General features: G+C 41.3%; 1 protein-coding gene across 2 annotated transcripts in view; it reads right to left on the reverse strand.

Annotated features, from left to right (window-relative positions):
• Window positions 1-388: 388 nt before the first annotated feature.
• The window catches only part of so (sine oculis), a 36,317-nt gene continuing 16,166 nt past the window's right edge, over window positions 389-20,539 (reverse strand). For both annotated transcript variants that reach the window (XM_046626548.2, XM_046626547.2), the window contains exons 4-5: window positions 4,882-5,359; window positions 389-4,316 (exon numbers count right to left, since the gene is read on the reverse strand). In XM_046626548.2, coding sequence (XP_046482504.1) covers window positions 4,032-4,316; window positions 4,882-5,359 — 763 coding nt within the window. In that variant the 3' untranslated portion in view covers window positions 389-4,031. The remainder of the gene's footprint in view (window positions 4,317-4,881; window positions 5,360-20,539) is intronic.

The following is a 20,539-nucleotide window of genomic DNA, read 5'->3' on the forward strand; positions in this document are numbered from 1 at the left end:
TAACCTTTGATCCTTCGAAAAACCGTAAACACAGGTGGAGGAAGGAAAAAGAGCAAGAAAAAAAAAAAGATAGAGAAAAAGAGGGAAAATTGGGGCGTCTAATCTTATCTCCGATCGGAAATCGAAACTAATTCAAGTTACTTGAAGGCTGTTTGTTATAATTACCTCTTCGTATCCGTCTTCGATCTCTCTACAGCTGTACCGCACGGCAAAGAACTTCTTCTTCTCCTTTTCTCAGGTCAAAATCGTTCTTTCGTATGATTTTGCTGCAGCTTCAGCTCCATCATCATATCACCGTTTTCACTGTCTCGGAATTTTCATTTCTGGATTTTGGGTATTCGGACTAGTTTTGTACATACATGTACAATCACAACGCATAGACTGCGACATTTATCGTATGTATAGATAATATTCCTTCTTTTTATTATTATTTTAAATAACATCAACTTTATTATTCGTACAGTTTTTTTTTTTTTTTACCTTTTTCTTTTTCTAATATCATCTTTCTTCACACGTATCGTGAATTTACAGTAATAGAATCATCGGTTTATTGTTAGTTAGTTGTGCATGACAGGCTTGTTCGCTAATCGTTTCTCTTTCTTTGTTTTTCATCAGTATTATTTTTTTTTTGTTCTCGTTTATGTGTGTGCGCGCGTATATATGCATATATATATATATATATATATACACACACACACCGTACATTCTATTGTTCGTTCTCAATTATTTAATTTTTCCCTTCATTCTATTTTATTTATGTACGTATCAATCGTCGCGTAAGGTTAAATTTGTGTACTATTATAGGTATATATATATAAATATATATATATATATATATATATACATAATGTTGTTCTTTTGTGCAATTAACATCGTACAGCGTAAACCTATACGTACTGTATATAATTAAAAAATCAAAGCCCTTTCACTTTTCACTTTTGTTTATTTCTTTCTGTCATACTTTTTATTTTTTTTTTTATTTTTCCGGCTGGTACGGTTGTCTTATTTTTTTTTTTTTATCTGTCTTACTTATTTCTTCAACTAGTACTATTACTATTGACACGATCGTGATCATTGTCGTCATCCTTATTGTTATTGTTATTATTTAGTAAAAATTTACAAGTGGCACTGGGTCATCGTCTATAACAGGCATAATATTAATAATAATACCAGGCATATAATATCATGTTCGTGTATTATAATATACTGTGTTTTGTTTTATACTCGCGTTAAATCAGTTAAATAATAAATTCTATTTCAATGCACGCGATCATTATGTTCGAAAATTTTACACTTTGGTTTTGTCTTTTAATTTTTTTATTTTTTTTTATTTTTTTATTTCTTATTCTCATATTCTTTCGTATAACGAAATAAAATTTTCAAATCGAAATTTCAAATTGAAATCGGAGCGAACAAATAATGTATCTCTTTCACTTTTTCCATATATATATATATATGTATATTCCATATATATATATATATATGTATTCTCTCTACCCTGTTTAGTCCCAAAGACTTTTACATGCGATCATGATGATATTCCTATTTAGAACCGCCCTCCGAAAAAGAACCCTTTTTTTTTATATTCTCATTCTTTTCTTCTCTTCTTCATTCACATCTTTCATCTTCCATCTGTCTCGACTGTACGAAAGAGGTTCTCGATAAAATCTAATCTATACATATATATATATTTGTGTGTGTGTGTGTGTGTGTGTGTGTGTGTGTTTCAGTGTGATATATTGCAGTTAATAGAAATTTGAACATCTGCGCTTTGTATGTTATATATAATATATATATGTATGTATGTACGGTATGTATAATACATATACAAAATTTTACTTTCATTATTGTTATTATTATTACTACTACTGTTATTATTATTATTCTCCTTCTTATCGTTATCATTATTATTACTGCTATTATCGTATTTACAGAGAGTAAATCGCGCGTTTATCGTCCTAGTTATTACAGGTATAATACTTATTGTATTATACGATTAACAATATAATTTATCAGATAGGTATAATAATAATAATAATAATAATAATCGAATTCATCATATTATTTTACCTATATTTATATACTTTTATGCGTACAATAGCATGTTGTTTTCTATGTATCGTAATCGTGAAACGCGAATAATATTGTAACTCTGCAGTAAAGAATGTTTGTTATCAACTCTGTTTGTGTGTGTGTGTGTGTGGGTTTTTACGTATAGATTATCTACATATTTACATAGGAGAAATACAAAAGCATAAATACATATACGTATGTATGTATACATGTAGTTGCATATGAAACGTACTTGCGGTTACGCTAACGAAAACAAAGAAAAAAAAAACTGCGAGAGCGAGAGAATAGGAAACAGTGAATTAATTATTCGTAAATATATCGTAACTGTAATGAAACTCGGAAGATTAAATCGTTCGAGAACAATTATTTACATAGGTATATAAATTTCATCAAACGAAACAAAATGCTTAGCTATATCGTATAGTATTTTGTCTTTTACTGGGTTCTTGTAATATAATAATATCTATCGTATTTTTCAAATTCTTCATATATATATATACATATATGTGTGTGTGTGTATTTGTATAATATATTTGCCTCGATTTTGTTGCCATCTTGAATATGATATACATGTATATAATTTAATATATTCATATATATCACAGCGAGACAAGCGATCGGCACTGTTCAGGGATATTTATTTCTTTGTTAATTTATCGGAATATTTTTTTTCTTTTCTTTTTTCTTTCTCAAGGTAGAAACGTTACTTTCGTTCGGTACACGTGTTGTATATGTATATACACATATACATATATATATATATATATATATATATATATATATATATATATATATATATATATGTAATAATGATTAGCCATGACGTAAAATAATTCGACGTGGTCGATGTAAATTTTATCACTGTATCACCGGTACTGTATTTCCGTTTTTTCTTACATTATTAATTGAAATTTTTAACCGATTCTTTTCTCTGGTAAAATTTCAAAGTCATTCGAAATAGCTGAACGATATATAATTTATATATATATATAGGTATGCGTTATAAATTTATAGATACTACCTATACTATAGAATAAAATTTTCCATTCTTTTTTAAAAAATACATTTAATTATTCGATTTTCGATAATTCTTTTTCTTTTCACGGTATTCATTTTTGGTACTTGCTTGTTCGATTCTTATGCAACTCGCGACAGAATTTCTGCACAAAGAGATAAGAAAAGAAGACAGGGAGAGAAAAGAATAGAATAGAATAGAGAGGGTGAGAAAGCGAGAGAAGAGAAGAAATATATACAAAATATATATATTTATATATATTATTGCGATACGTAGTAATGCGAAGAAAAACGTCTTTTGTTTTTGGAGCTCGTATTTTACGGACCGTATACCTTATCCCGGTTCGGGACCGATCAAAGAATGCTAGAGAGAGAGAGAGAGAGAGAGAGAGAGAGAGTGAGAAAGGCAAGGCGCCCGCAGCCTTCCCGATTCTTCAGAGACAAGTCAGTAAAGACCTCGGTCTTTTTCGATACCTAGAGACATTGACTGTGTCGGTCTTCTTCGTCCTCCCCGCGTGCCCCGTGTCAACGCCTCCGTATAATACGAATTCTTACGGGGCAGAAGCGGAACCCGGTCACCCGAAATTATTATCCACGGTATCAATCTTAATCGGATGTGAATAGCAGATGTGAAAAATACTGCAGGGTGCCTGCGACGGAGAAAGGCCGACGCCAGGCGTCATCGATGTTGACGTATTTTGCTCACCTTTACAACGCGCAACTAACCATTGACCGTAAACCATAGGTCGAGTACGAGTCTTACACGCTTGCTCCAAACTCTGTGCTGGTTGTCTCCTGCACCCTTCGTAGATATTTCCAAGCCTCTGCGTAAAGCACACTCGGATGGACGCAGTCCGTTGGTTTTACGCTCGCGTGACCCAGCCGCGAATCGACCATTACGTCTTTTCTTGATCACGTTTACCCTGATTACCCTGAACCCAGTGTCACAACGAGTGGTAGTCCCCCAGTACCAGTCCGCTGTGGTAACCCGTGTGCGTTGAGGTCATTCCCATCGAGCCCATTCCCTGGTACGCACCCATCCCCATACCGTTCATCGACATCGTGTTCATCGAGTTCACACCCTGCATCGTGTTCGGGAGCATCGTCGTCGGGCCCATCGGACTCAGGGCCCCCATCGATGGGGCTATCGCTCCCATCTGCATCGAGGTTGCCGTGTGGGGCAGCGACTTTTGCAGGTCCGATGAGGTCGGCGTCCCGATCAAGTAGTCCTGGAGCACAATCAATCACACCTGACAGTTACGGTTTCGACATTCGTTACCGTTTTATCGGTTCGTTATTAATAGAGTGCAGGAATCATGTACTTCCGAACTTTGCACTCGCTACAGATATGCCGTCTCCTTCCGAGTTGTACGCGAAAAATAGCAAAACTGGTCTCAATTAAGGGGGTTATAGGTTGCACGCTCTTTTAGGAGTTTTTTTTTTTTTTAAGACCATGAAAACACTTGGAGCAATTTGAGTTTTAAATGAACGTTCGATTTTTCCCAAAATTAGACTAGGTCCGAGTGGAATGAATGCCAAAGCAATGGATCAAGTTTGTTTCATCCAACAATAAGTCTATTCATCCGATTCCGAGTTACAGTCATGCAAAGAAACGTACATCGTCATGTAAAACGGTCGGAGGCGATAATCTGTCAGACAACATCGCAAGGTCAAGTTCAAATGTAAATCGAACTTCACACTTCCGGGATGATCGCGATACCTTCCCTTCCCTTCTCCACTGAATCCAGAGAAGCCGGCAGCTAAAAAGAACGAATTATCGTCAAAGACACCAACCTGCGGACTGTAGTACTGCATGTAGTCGAGCTGGCTCTTCTGTTGAGCGCAACTAGGAGGTGGCGGTGGCAGGGTGGCAGTGGGGTGAACGAGGCCATGGGATAAGTGTCCGCCTTGTAAATGGTGTTGCAGCTGATGGTGGATGTTGCGTTTATCGTCGCCGCTTTCGCTGCTCGTGTCATGGTGCTGCATGTGGTGCGTCGTCGTGTGGCTGTGGCTCAGCGTCGAGGAGTGGGCTTGGTGGTAGGAGTGCGGACTAGAAACTACGCTGGTTGGGGGTGGCGGTAGCTGGTAAATACCCGAGGAGTGCTGGTGGTCAACCATTTGCTGCTGTTGCTGTTGCTGTTGCTGTTGTTGCTGCTGGACAGCGCACGCCGAAGGCTGTTGTTGACTCACGGATTGTCTCTTCGTATCGTCGCCGCTTTCGCTGCTCGAGTCTCCCAGTCCTCCGCCGTGACCCTTGTCTTCTCTTTGACCGCTGGAAAACAGGGCAAAAAGAAAAGAACATGGTGAATCGGGTGAATTGGAATAGTGCGAAGACACTCGTCTCGTTACTAAACGAATGGCTGACTCCTGAGCTTCCGGCACAAGGCAGCTTGTGCCGATTAGAAGCCCCAAGAATCGATACTAGCGCTGAAATACCCGAAGTTAAACTAACGGGTCACGTGGGTGACAGCCTGTCGGAAACGGATTTAGTCACATGGTACTGTCACTTCAACCAATGACATACACAGTGAACCACGTGATTCGTTGGTTCCATTGAAACTGTCGAAGCGCTGGTGTCCATTTCGTCTTCTCCTAATCAACTCAAGCCGAGGACGCTGGTCAGCCATCCAGTTAGTACAGAGATCAGTGTCCGAAGATGTGTCGGACAAACTGTACACTGTGAGAGAATGATGTAGGGGAAACTATCCTCGACCTTGATTTAAGGTCAGGATAAAGCATCAAAAACTTCATCGTAATCATTAAAGTAGTCAAAACCATACACTCGAACCGTGCCTTGGATAAGTCCAAACCGTAAATCAAGTCTGAGGACCTCTACAATCATGTGTACACCATATTTTCTATCAGCGTACTACATTCTCTGTGATTGTGTCTAACCATTATCAGTCTATGCCTGACCCTCAAATTTTTATCAGTTATAATCACGTCCCGTGGTTCGCAAGTATCCCATCGGGATGTCGGAGAAGAATCGTAAACTAAGCCTAACCTAACCTAACCTAACCTAGCCGCAGGTCCGTTTGCACGGCATTCCAGGTACATAAAGTATAAAATGTGATTGGTGAAGCGGTTGTTTTACAAGACATTAAACGTTCCGTTGTTCATCCTCTTGGAGAAAGGATAGTAGATTGGTCAGAGAAGATGTTTGGAATGCTTCGGGTTTCATTGGGAAAAATCGGCCAAATGAGATATTGAAAAAAGAGGTAACGGAGAGGAAAAATACAACTTTTAAAATAACACCGCAGAACGCGAGAGTGTCGCTGCTGGACGCTGCACGGTGTCTGAAACGGAAATAGAAATCGTCAGAACGTTTCACGTGCTCTCGGTTCTCGCAGAGTCTGTGTATAGCAGTCGGACGGTACCTGCGTAATATTTATTTATTTTTCACAATCACACGGCGTGGCGCCTTCCTCCTGATATCGCCGTCAACTTGACGGACCAAGTCAAAGCTCTTCCATCCGTCGTAGCGTTTTTTCGGGTCCTTCCGAATTCGCCGATGTTCGGAATTAGCAACTGGCGCACAAACCAGGCCGGAAAAGAGTTATTTCCTACTCCTTATTCTGGTTTCCTTCCCGGTATCCATTCTCTTTTTTTCTTTCTTTTTTGTTACTACCTCTGACAGAGATTGCTCCGCAGGCTCACGATCAGAGTGGGGAGTCCGTTTTAACGTGAAACGGAACGGGGAGTCAGCGTTGAAGGTGTCCCCAGGTATGCCTTATCTTTCGAAGATCGCGCAATAAATTTAGACGCTGCTGCAGCGCTTGGGTTCGGTATATAACGCGTGGATCCGCTCTTATACATACATACTGCAGTCCAGAACTCAGCCACCGGGAGAAGAAGAGACGGACAGCGAGAAATAGTTGGAATTAGACAGGGACAGGCGAGGAGATCGTCAAGATGCAAAGAATATCCCAGAGCCAAGTTCGGTTCTTCGTTCTCCAGAATTACGATTCATCAGCATTTTTTAAACGCCATCAAAGCACCTCGTTCAATTTTCATCCTCACGTGCAAGGTGTGTTTGTACATACAATGTGCGTAACGTACTATCATCGGGACATTGAGCATCTTCCACTTCTTGTTCGTTAATTTTTGTTCCTCCGTACTCGGATTGCTCGAAAACTGTTTTTTTTTTTTTTCGAGTCGAGTGACACGGTCTTCTTATCGGGATGATTGGTTGGTTATTAGCTAATTCCTTCAACACTTTGCGGCACAGCGTCTTATATATGCTACACTTTTTTTTGAATGGATTACTCAATACTTATATTCAATTTTCGAGATACCGTTGTCAGCTTTGTTTTCCACAACTGGACTTCCAAGATGTAAATGTTGATTTTTTAAGAGAGATTACGATGATTCTGCACATATAGTGAGTGCTATGGATAAACAGCGTGAATAAATGTAATTGTGGGAAGATTATGGAAGGACTAGAAAAGTGGGACTCGGTAAATGAATCCGCTAAAAATGAATCCGACGATAAAAATTTCGAAATTTAAAATAGCGGATCCAATATGGCGGAATGAAAATATAAAAATTGATCCTATTCGCTCATACTAGATCCACTGTTTTGAATTTTGATAATTTCTCAGATCTGACCCCATTTTTGATATCATCTGCCTCGAGAACCCTAATAAATCAAGTTTCAGGGAATTTGATTGCAGGAAAAAGTGTATGCTTCGAAGGGTTAAGCCACTTTTCTAATGGGCTTGCTATATAGTTGAGCTCCGGTATTTTGATCCTTGGTGTTTTTTTTTTTTTTTGCCTGTTTTGCAGCTATCTAGAATATCTTTTTTCCTCCATTTTTGGGACAGCTATGTTATGTGTGAATGGTGGCGGTAATTTGTCAAGCCTAGAGGCTCGCTGGAGCCCAGCAGGTGTGACGTGACAAGATTCAATTAGCTGATAGCCGGTGCGTTTAGCCGAAACGCAAATTAAACGACGTCCCTTTTTAGCTTGTAAAAGTGCAGCAGGCGTCCGGGGATCGTGATACCGGTAGAATTTTATGAAGGGTATGTAACGCGTTTCCCGATCCCTTCTCCATCTTATAAGTTGCTGCTGCTGCTGCTGCTGATGCTGATGCTGTCGGAGAGATCTTATCGGCGACAAATTCTTACGCTCCTTATATCCAGGAGGTATATTCTATCCCTATACGTATATAAACCGTCGATAAAGTTCGCTAAAAATTATTAAGAATTATTATCAACTTTTTTCTTTCTTAATCTCGTCTTCTTCTCTCATTGCCTCGTGATCCTGATAAAAATCTACGCCCTGAAAGTTGCTGTATATATAGTAATAATAATCCGACAATTTATTACCAAGTTAAATTTCGCAAATTATTATAATGCTAAACTCCACGCTGTATAGCGCATCTTTTCCATCTATTTTCTGCCGTAGTTGTCGCTTGTTATTTTCAAATTCCACGGCAGCTATTTTTCCCTCTCAAAGCTAATTATAATTTTTTTTCTTTGCGCAATATACAAAAAACGGTTCAGCGTTTCGAAACACGTATTTCATTCGTATAATCTCAATTATAATCCCATTCGGGTGAAATATTACACAAAGCTGGTTTTTTCTGTTTTTTTTTTTTTTTTTTTTTTTTTACCACGTTCATAAATACATTTATAGTTTTGCGGGAAAGATAGAATTCTTCTAAACTTACATATTAAAGAAAAATAACTAAATAAATCAATTCGGTAATTACCAGGCTTGTTTTACTGACAATTATATACCTACTCCTATCGCCAGAGAGAGTTTCAGGTACGTTAATCGTTGGATAGATTTATCAATTGTCAAGATCTCCCTATTCCCAGAATACTAGTCCATAAATCTAAATGAAATCGTGTCTTCGAGATAAAGACGAGAATTTAGAAGTAGATAAAAAAATAAAAATAAACGAATAAACAATATGTTCCAGAGTACACTATCGGGATCTATAAAACTATGTAACCGAGTTTGTACTTTCGAGGATAATAGTAAGAACTACTATTATATTTACAGCTGCTTTGGTATAACTTGATAAAAAAAAATTGCTCAAAAACGGGGGGAAGAAAAAAAAAACTAATGTAGAATAAAAGCGAACAAGAGTAAATGAATAAAAATTAAGAACGGTTTGGGCGTGTATCCAGAATTCATCTACTCTTAACGAGAGATGCGATGTATAGATAATGCCTGAGTAGTTGTTTCGTTTGTGACATAACAACTACATGGCCGGTGGCATTTGCGTGCAGAAAACAAAAAGAGAATTACTCATCGGCCTATTTCAAACTCCTCAATCACGTAGGAAGCGGAGCTGAACGGGGTCTCCACCCTCCCCCCCCCCCCCCCCCCCCCGTTACTGCTCCTTTCCTTATCCCGTTTTGAAATGGACTGCGGACAACCGGTGGAAACTAATAATAATTCTTCTCCTCTCTAGTCCGAGGGGTTTTCGTCTCGGACTCTCGTCGTCCAGTCGAGTAGGTAGGTATATCAGATCGGAGATCGTCTCCTGGGTCCAACTCGCGGTTATACCAGTGAATACGGAAATAGATCGACGACCAAGCCTAAGACGAGAACGACCTACCGCTACACCAAATATCACCAATTTATCTAACGATAGTCGAAATTTTCCGCTCTAAAAAACCAGAATCAGTACTCGTTTCGTGTTAAAAACCCCAATCATGAGTTGTATTATGGTACAATTAAGTGGTCTTCGTTATACATATATGGCGATAAAAACGTAGGTGCTTGTTTTTCATGTTTTTATTTCAAGAAAGCTTCGTTTTCTCGAGTGCTAAGTATGTGCCATGAAAGAGAAAAATCGAAGGATTTTGCAAGCCGTTTTCAATTTATTGCCATTTCGACTGCAACTGCGTTCTGTGTGCACCCTCCGCATCTGCATAGTTGGGTATAACGCGTTTTACAGTAAACTGGAGGCAGGTGATCCTTATAGGCAGTCTCCTACTTGAGAAGGATCTCTAAGAAGGACCAAAAGCGCAGCTGATTCCTTAAGCAGATAAAGGAAATCTCGTCCCTAAAATAATGGGCGACCAGTCTACCGTGTACACATCGTACGAACTCTGTTTACAAACTTCGGTTCACTCCTTATGCTCTCTTCCTCATCTTCATCCCACTCTTATTCTTATTCTCCCTTCTTTTGACTCTGGTATTCTTCGAACCATGTGATTTTTCCGGCTCTTGTGTATACCTGGACTGTGAGCACCGGGGTTATAGCAAGTAAACTTGGGAGTGAAGAATTTTTGGAACAAAAGAAGTCGACCAAGCTTTTCTTCGCTTTATATGAAGATTTAATGCGGTGGCAAGCGAGAGGGGAAAATGGTAGGAGAAACGGTCAGGCTAGTGATTAAACGGTTTGAAAATTGAACAGCAGCTCTTCTAATTGATATCAGAAAAGGTAAAAGAATTGAAATTGCAGGAGTATGCGTTGAACAAGCAAATAGCTACAACCTGTTCCTTTTCTTTCGTTTCCTTGTTTTTCCTTCGACTATACCTTGGCGTAAGCCGGCCGTGTTAAAACGTATTCGATGTTTTCGTATTCGTTAATCCGGATTATTTCAAATCCACCGACCGAAGGGATAGCGGCTAAGCTACCGACGGAGAGAGAGAAAGAGAGAGATAGAGAAGGCAAAACCAGTGATGGATCTGTAGCAGGAGCGACAGAGAGAGAAGCATAGCGAGGGAGGCGGAAATTGTGTTTCGTTAGTCTCAACTTCGGCTATATTAGCCCGGTGATTATCATATTTGTTGCTAGTTAACAGGTTCGTTTAGATAAATGTGATTAAGCGTTTTACTCTCGTGTTTTTCTTTCCCAAGTCCAAACCACCCACTGCGATTGGAATTTCAGAAAACCCGGCCTTATGTTGCCCTGGTCCCGATGCTGATGCATCCCAACTACCGTCGGCCACCGTTTCAACGAACTTCACGCCGATCTCTAATTGTCAGTGCCATGCGTTTGGGCGATTTCGTTTTGATATAAGGTAAGTGTACCAGTCATTGACACGCTTGGAACCACTTATCGACCCTTTTATTTTCCATAATTATAAATTGACGGCAGAAGTTGTGAATTTCGCGACGACTAAAACCAATCGCTGGAGGGTTAGACACTAGAAATTTATTTTTTGGTTTATTAGAACCAAGGATCAAACTGATACAACCAAAAAAAGGTCAATAATTGGGACTGGGTGAATAACTGGTACACTTGATAGCAATTGCAGAATGAAGTATCGTTTCAATAACGTTTAAACATTGTTGGAACAACAAGGAAATGTGATATTGCTTTTCGGTAAGAAATTAGAATAGTTAAGGACTGTACGGTAACCACAGCTAGTCATTTCTCTCTCTCTCTCTCTTTCTCTCTCTTGCTCAGTTATTCAAAAGTTATTTCAACGATGTTCTCTTACGATGTCCGAATCGTCGAGTGAGATGAAAAACGTCGTTCTAAAGTTCAGGAGAACTCTATGGAACGGAAAGTGTCATTGCTGGTAACGCAAATCTTGGTCCTTCAGCTGATAATGCTCGACGTTTTGGAGTGTGATTATTCGTTTACGATTATCGTATATCAAAGCTTTATTTCGGTCCCGCAAGACGTTGCATCGCGGTTGAGTTCATCATTTGACTACAAGTGTTTGCAGGTAATTTACAATACAGCCTACGACTATGATTCGAAATAAGATATGAGGGTGCTCTATTTGCAGAAGACAGTCCGCAGCGATCCTCGACTGGACGACTAAGAGATAAAATAAAAGAAATACTGCCACGGTAATAATGTTATGTTTTGGCATTTGTATTATGTACGTATAACTTACGGATGCTGGTGGTCGGTACGGACTGCCAACGGAGTCTGACTTGGCACGGTGCAGCACGTACCTACCCTCAATACTACAAACGTCAAACGATCCGGCATGCTTCAACCTTTTATCTCTATATATTCATTTCAGCCGTAATGTAACCAGCTACTCAACGCCAGCGACTCTTCATCCTGCATCCAACAAACTGTCACTCCATGCTCCAAATGTTACGCTGACGCGCTACTGTTGGTTGGTTCGTTGATTTGTTTGGTTGAAAAAAATAAGTGGCTAGATCCTCGTGTGTTCGCCTGTGTCCAATCGAGTCCACGGACTATCGTTTATCTACGACGTTTCGTACAGCGATAAATATTTTTGTTATATATGTGTTTTTTTTCACCTCAACGGAAATAGATAAGTAGCACGTAACCTGGAACGAGTTCTTCCGGGTTTCCAACTGACTTGAAAAGTTCACAGAGTTCCGCTACGTCGTACTCTGATTTACGTAGCTTCGATTCGTTGACGAGATTAATTCGAACACCGTCTTGACATACTGTAGTGAGTCCGTCCGTTTTCTGATTTTCCCGACGGTGAAATCACAGTCACCACGTGACACTCTTTCCTCTTGGATTTCGGGGCACCGTGCGAAACGGCAAGTAATTATCCTATCAGAAAACCCGAGTTTTCATCGGTCACTGTAAAAAACGCATCTTGGTGGGGTGATATTAGATTGAAGCCTGCTGCTGGTGCGGATTAATTAGCGCCAATTTTGTACCGAGTAGAATAAGCATGGAATGGTGTACGCCGGAGATGCTGATTATAATAGACGGTTTCCCAAGCAGGACGTCGCATGGCACGGCTGTAATTAACGAGACTCGTGCTCGTCTAGACCGACCTCCAGACTTTAGACCATCCTAAATTATCCCCGTACCACGAGACGTGGGCCTCTCGAAAACGCCGCGTGTTCCTTACTTTCCACCTGTGTCATCCATAAATCCCAAACCGGCTATCGATTATGCGGCATCAGCCTGCAAGCCGAATCTGATCGCCGGATAATTAAGACGATGAATGAACCCGGGAAATGGAATATATATACTCAAATCTCTAACACTGGACCGTGTCGCTGCTGCAATGGGAACGAAAGAATCGTCTTGATCCTATGTACTCTAAATTTGAATCGTGATGCGATGAGAATTGTTACAATGCAGGAACAGCAGTTGTCCCGGTCAGTCATGCAGCGTTGGCTATTTATTTTCGGTGAAAAACTGGTCGTTACCTAAGTTTATACTGTCTTCAATTAGTGCAGACGGTCCTTCTCAAACGTGCTGTGTCAATCTCGTTGATTGAACGAAGTTACGGTTCACTGATTGCATAGACTATTATCAACCGGTGACTCAGTTTTGGAGAGTATAAGACAACGGAGGGTTGTGATGAGAACAATTCTACCACGTGCGGTTCTTCTTTTCCAGTATACCGATCCCGGGTCCGGCATGGCAGACACCCTGACACGTTCGGTACCGTGAAAGCGGCAGTGTTCAGGAGCCATTTTGGAGCAGCACACATGAAAAAACAGAAAAACGCGACCCTCGAGGATATACACCGTAGGACGAGGGATGTCGTACCTCCTTCAAGAACACGTCAAATTTGACGGGCACGTCGAGGACTCACATGCGTGCCAGCCGGACGCGAGTGCGGAGCGCATGCTTTGAGGGGGAGCAAGAAGGGAGCAAGACTGCCTGTCTCTCGAACCCGTCGGGAAGAGAGGAGCCTCGAGGAAGAGCTCTCGCCCTCTTATTCTCCTCGATGCCTCGATGCCAGGGTCAGGGTGGCCGACCCACAGGCGGGAGCCAAAGGAGGAGCTAAACCGAGGGCGGAGTAGCTCGCTTACCTACGGCTACTCCGAGCCTCGATCGTTACCGAGGAAGTAGGGAACTGGGAACTCGCGGGGCCACTGCCTGTGGCCACGACGCCCCGCCGGAGAGGAAGGAGACCGAACCCACGAACAGTGGGGACTTTCATTCATCGAGACTTCCAGGAACGCGATTATAAACCGACTTTATTCTCGCTTTCGGCTGCTCTTAGCCGCTAATTCTCATTGGTACTCTCGGAACGACGATCGCGAGGATGTATTCATCCTTGAATATAAGGTGTTCGGTGAGCTTTCGTTTTACTGGGTCAGAATCTGATTCGGGTGATGAGGTTCTTCGGGTTTTTGTGTTACTTCTTACGGTATAATCGTCTCAGTGTGTATCCGATCAGAAATAATCTAGTCAGGTATCGATTTTTACAAGTCCGTTAAGGATCATTACACATTTGCACCTTATCCTGATTACTGACTCATTTTCACAACAAACACTTAGGTTGGGATTCTGACCATGAATTTCCACTCCGTGTGGAATTTCCAAAACGTTGAAAGTTTGGAATTCTCTCTTCTCAACCTTCAACATATGCTTCCACACTTTTTTCATTTTTCTCTTCTCTTAACAGAATGTAACTTAATGTTCGACGAATTTATAACATCGATAAAGAATATACTATATATCGTGGATATTTTTTTCTTCTTTCTTTCTCATCTCAAACGTCTTCTGCATTGTACAATTTCAGTCGTTGGATGAATTACGTGTCAGATGAACAAGGCATAAATTGTTCGATGAATTTTATTTTCCCATGATCAGTAGTAATGTTTCGCAAAGTTCAGGGTGTGGAATAGATTTCACGACGGTTGCTGAGGACTGTTTCTCTCTCTTTAACTTTTCCACACATGATAACTACGTCTGCACAAATTGGCTGTATCGCAAGATCCAACGATAGCCTCGTCTTCTTAACGGAGCGTCATAATTTAACGGTCAATAAATTGTTGGTGCGTCGTCGTAGAAAATATTGTAACGTGTAATAAGCGATTCCCTGCAAGCGACGATGTCGTGAGCAACGTTTGCTTCTACATCGCATCTTTTTAGTTTATTTATTCTCTTCATCTTTTCGTGACAAAAATTTATTCTTCTGTTCATATATCTTAGAAAAACATCTTAGAATATGACGTTTTGACAGATGATACGAAGTCTTGACACGGCTGATGATCAGTTGCTTCTTTTCTTTACAAACACCAAACGCTATTTCGGTTCGTCTGGCTTTGTCTCGCCGCCAATTAACTCCATAATTTCTACCCAGACGAAGTTAGACCAATGTTTTCCAATACGATATTGCCGTGCTATTCGCGTGGCTTGAGCTTCAAATCCACTCCTACTTCTCCTTCTTCATTTTCATCTCCGAACGCTGCTACTAGAGATGACGCGAATTTGTGGAAACCGGAGTTGCCGTGATCTTAGACTCCGAAGAGGCAAGGACGCCTTCGCGCCGCTGGCGAAAACATAATAAACCGCGTTTTCAAATTCCTGTATCTAGGGGGGAGGGGAATAAGATTTAATGCAAACACGTGAGAACAAGACAGGTCAGACGCACTTAGGTGCGCCGGCTATTATTCTGTCAACCAGTAGATATACTTCAAAGTTCCTCGAGGCGAGGTGAGACGGCGGTGGTGACGGTTGTGGCCACTGGCCTATACTGACAATGAATAATGTTTATCTTTACCCTACGCATGCCGTGCATTTGCACGCTTGCACACTATAAACTGCCCCCGGAAATAGCGATCGAACTATATTTGATCAGCTAATGACGATTGTGTTATTTAGAAATTGTAACCGGATACAGACCAGTGGTGGATAAACAGTTCGGTAATATCGCCAATTCTCAATTCGAAAGGCTCGTTTCATCGGCTGGCACTGATTTAACACCTCTTATCGAATTGCGATCGCGATCGGTCTTGAGATATGATAATTTCAGACCATAAAACGGCTCTCGGCTGGACACTTTAACAAGGGTGCAAATAGTCGTCAGAAGTGGATTTCACGATCAAAACACTTGAACACGTTGGAATGAAATACGAGTATTCCGTGAAGATAAGTCTGGAGATGAACCTCGTTTACTAGAATTTGTCCAACCGTAGACTCTGGTTCCAAGAGACTTCCTGAACTCTTGATTCCAAAGATCCAGTGACACTTGATCCGCGCTTTTGCCAATCGTATAATTAAATACCTGCAGTAGCACGCGCGGTTGTAATTTTGTCAATTGGATTCAAGGACCGTCGTTTCGTTGCGTGGTTTTCTTTCGTAGTATCGTTGGTGCTCTCCTCTCTTCTATCTCCTCGTATCCTGTATCGCAACGAGTTATCTAACCAGAAAGAACTCTGGAGAGGATCAGAGCACATGGTTATAGGTATAAGAGACTTGGGTAGGTGGTATAGTTCTCTGGTTTCAAGCTGCAGAGCGCCGTTTTGTAACCGTAGCTTCATTCCGTCGCGGCACGGCCGCCGGCTGGCCGGCTGTTGTTGGTTGAACCGTACGTCGCGCTATTTTCGTACCGAATTCAACGCGCGGCCTGCTTGCTCCTCTCCTCGTCGCCGTCGTCGACGTCGCATTTGCCTACTCTCTCTTTCTCTCTTTCTCTCCTTCTCTCTTTCACTCTCGTCCGCGTTTATTATACGTACACGCATACACAAACCGTCCAGCTTATAAGCTCGTACCCTTGCACTCCTCGTGCAGCAGCAGCTCTTGCTGCAGTCCACGGTTTAGTTTTTATCTGCACCCGATACTTGGTCTGCAGCGCGTGCCCTCTGAAAATTCTTTTCACGAACCGATTTCTATGCACGCGTGTTGCTCAATTGTCACTGTAAATCGGGATCCCCTAAATAATCAGTTTTAACAAGCAATTAAGACGTCAAGCTTCGAAACATCGCTGGTTTTTAACACCTCTGATGCTACTATTATCACCCATTTCATTCCGCGACATTTATTGTTCAATGATCGATTAGTCCATTGTGAATCGAATTCGAGGAAATTTTCTGACCTCTTGTAAATTGGAAGATCTTGATGATCTGTAACATATGGAAAATCGTAGTATCTACACCGATTTCGTGCCTCTATTATCTATCTCAACTTTTTACGATACGTCGTCTAGATTTCTAGACAGATTCCTGACCAGTTGCTCACCGGTAACCCGATCCCTCGGGAGTTAGTTCTCAGCTTCTTCCCCCTTGGGCTCTCCTATAAACTCATCAGCATGCGCCAACGTCTATATAGAGACGACGCGTATTGTAGCGTTGTGTAGGTATCTCTGGCTGTTGGGACTGCAGGCTCTATCAGCTGCAGATGAGCCGCGAACTTTAAGCTCGTGCTCTTTGACGGTGCAGCAAATTATATCCTCCAGCTTGCCCCAGTGAAGTAATTTTAGAACTCGGTTGAACCATTAATATTATAATCGTCGTCATCGGGCGTTACTTGAAAAATTTCCGTCATTCCGGGAAATCCTTTCGAGCATTCCTTACACAGACTCTGTAGATCAGGATCGAGAACACTGCGTAATAAAATCTTGAGGAAGGATCCAAGTGCTCTGATCACGCCGTACAGCAAATGGCGGTTAAAATTCGCGCGAAAAAAAGCCAAACTTTGGAACATGGAGACTACGTAAGGAGTAGGAACTCCATCTATACGAATTGCTGCCCGAAATAAGAAGGTAGCAGTGAAAAACCTTCTACGAATCACATTGCAAGATCATCGATCAGTCGATCTTGGGCATCCCTACATCCGATGACACTTCGGTGCAAAAGAAACACTAGCGACGTTAGTGGTACTAAAAATAAATAAACCTAACGTGTACGATTACTGTGAAAAGTTTTGTCGATTCATCGATTTGAGTTCCTGTTCCTTATCTAGCTGGTCTCCATGCTTTGGAAGTCCCATGCACATAGTCACATACGTACAATATTTATAATATGCGAAACTGCTGGTGTGTGTATTTATACGTAAAGGTAGCGCAAATAGAGCCGAAAAAATAGTGAGGTTTGCGTCGGGGATCTGCAGAGGCGCCATCAAACCCTCCTCTCCTTTCCTCTCCTCTCCTCATGGATGAAGTGGGTGGTGTGTATATAGCTGTGTTGGACCGTACCCACGTATACGTGTGGGTGTGCAACGCATACAGCAGCGCCAGCCCATCAGCTCTGGCTGGCTCCTGTGTCGCCGGCTTTCCCTCGGGATGTCGTCGTCGAGTGTCAATATTGGCGTAACCTTTACTAACGTTTCTGGGGTGGTTGGTAGGTCGGTACGCCCCTTATTCCCTCCGCTTTTCATCCCATCCATCCATCCATCCATCCATCCCCCGAACGAACACTCCGCAAACCTCCACGCAACTTTCCATCTGCGCCGATCCTGCGCACACGCCGACTGACTGTACGTACTTCCATTCCATTCCGTATCCCTTTCCAATTCAATCGCATCTCTGCGGAGACACTATTTCACCTTTCCTTCATCGAAAATTTTCAATCCATTATTGGACAAGTTTTCCGCGGACTTTTTTGCGGCAGTTTTATACCTCACCATGATTCTTCAACTCTTTTTGCAGCTGAATGTAAAGACCTCTTGCAGTAGTCGGTTCCAGTTCTTCTTTCCATTTTCGCATTCACCGTTCAGTCGATTCCGATCATTCCCTTTTCGTTTCATTGGTCTCGCGTCTTTTTTCTCCGTTCTGACATTACTCACTACCGTACCAATTCCAGTACGGATCCAGGGAATAAAACTGTCCGACTTTTAACTTCATCGTCAATCGCAACGTTCGGAATTTGACTTGGACTCTTGAAGTCTAGACGCGCCCCCGCGACCGCGGCTTGCATCAGGGTGCGCAAAGGGCGGTGAGGGAGGAGGGGGAGGAGGGGGAGGAGAAGGAGGAGACATTCAGGGGGTTCGATAATGGCTCCTGCATCCCGTCTCTCTGTGTCAACAAAACGCTACTAATGCACGACCCACGTATCCCGGTGTACCTTATACCTACCGTATGTATTATACACATATTTGTCTGCCACTGCAGCAGTCGTCTACCCATCAATATACGCGACCATACCTTCATGTGTGATATCGGCCGGCTGGTTGGTTGGCAGGCATGAACGCATTTGTGTAATGTACATACTCCACAAGGATATACCTCGATGGGTGTACCTCCTCAACCTGCGTAATGCATCAGAAATGAAAATCATAATACTATCCCACAGTCGGCCGGGAAACAGCTTGAAGTGAAGTGTTAAAACTTTTCACATGCTTATACATGGGTGAATCCCAGTATTGTTAACTTGTCGTGACGATTATTCGATTCCAAGTTACAGGGTCTTTTATACTCTTCTTACAAGGAAGGTATCTCGGATAGATTTCTCCGATTTGATTTCTTTCATAATATGTTATGGTAGACTGAAAACTAAGCGACACGTATTTTTTTTATCCACCATTAAAATCAAGGTACGATTTGGCAGGTTTTTGCCTTTTTTTTTGTTTTTCAATTGTGAAAAATACATTTTTTATTTCTCGTTATGAGAAAACTTTTCCACTTGGATTGATTGAATTATCCGAATAATTTTTCAAAAATACAACTATTCAGTGTTTTTCAAGAGAAAAATACATTTCGAAGAAAGAAAATGATAGTTTGTTACCTCGATGTCTCAGAACTGTAGGAATGCGCGAAAAACATGACTTTTTATGTTCATAACCATATTCCTAGACTTCAAAAATACTCAAAAATCATGTTTTCAAAATTAACCATTCACCCGAGACACGAAAAACCTTGAATTACTTTGTCGACGCCTTGGCAGTTTTAAAAAAGACTCGTCATTGTTGCAGTTTCTGGAACGCCGAAGTACGATTTCGAGAATCAAGGACCGGGATGCGTGAAACAATGATGACGTAACAAAGCCATTGCAGCCGTTGGTGCATTATCACGATTACAATACATACGAAGTCAGATTTTGCCGAGGCGAGACCAGCGGTGAGTTGTTATTGTTAGCCGATTATGAGACAGACGAAACACCCTGCCGAGAAAGAGAGATAGAGATAGAGAGAGAGAGAAAGAAAGAGAGAGAGGCTCCGGCCTGCTGCAGAGGCGGGTATTATTTATTATTTTTGACTTATCTATGCGCAGTGTGTGCGATAAACGAACGAACCGACTCGCACAGTTATAGGTATGTGTTATGGTATACGGGGTGTCGCCTTCGATACAAAGCGGTTTGATTTTTCTCCTGGTTATAGCGGCAGGTCGGAATCATCGTCTCTCATCTTTGCCCTCATCAAGCGATGAAAACACGTCTCGATTTCGCGGTATGAAAATATTATGTATTGCCAAAATATCTCTGCATACGTGCAGGGATTATTGTTATTATACCAGTATCGTTGTAAACTTATATGTATATGTTTCTACCTTAGTGTAACTTCCTGCCTCAACGAATCTAGGAGTTACATAACACCTCGGAAAAAAATCTCAACCATATCGGGTTTCGATCTCGCGTTCACACATGTATATATATATATATATGTATGTATGTGTATATACACCGTTAAATATCATAACGACACTGATGTTTGTGTGTGTGTGTGTGGATTGGCCACGGGTACAGATATATATGTATGAAAAACCATATTCATTATACGACAATTTTTGGATTAAACGTTTATCGGGAAACGAATGAAAGAAAATGTGCCAAATTCGGAAGAAAAATTGTAGAAAAAAGAAATTATCATTCAAAAATCAGGTTCTAATAAACTGGATGATTATAAAATCGGTTAAAAATC

Source organism: Neodiprion pinetum, chromosome 5 (assembly GCF_021155775.2).
Source record: "Neodiprion pinetum isolate iyNeoPine1 chromosome 5, iyNeoPine1.2, whole genome shotgun sequence".
NCBI lineage: Eukaryota > Metazoa > Arthropoda > Insecta > Hymenoptera > Diprionidae > Neodiprion > Neodiprion pinetum.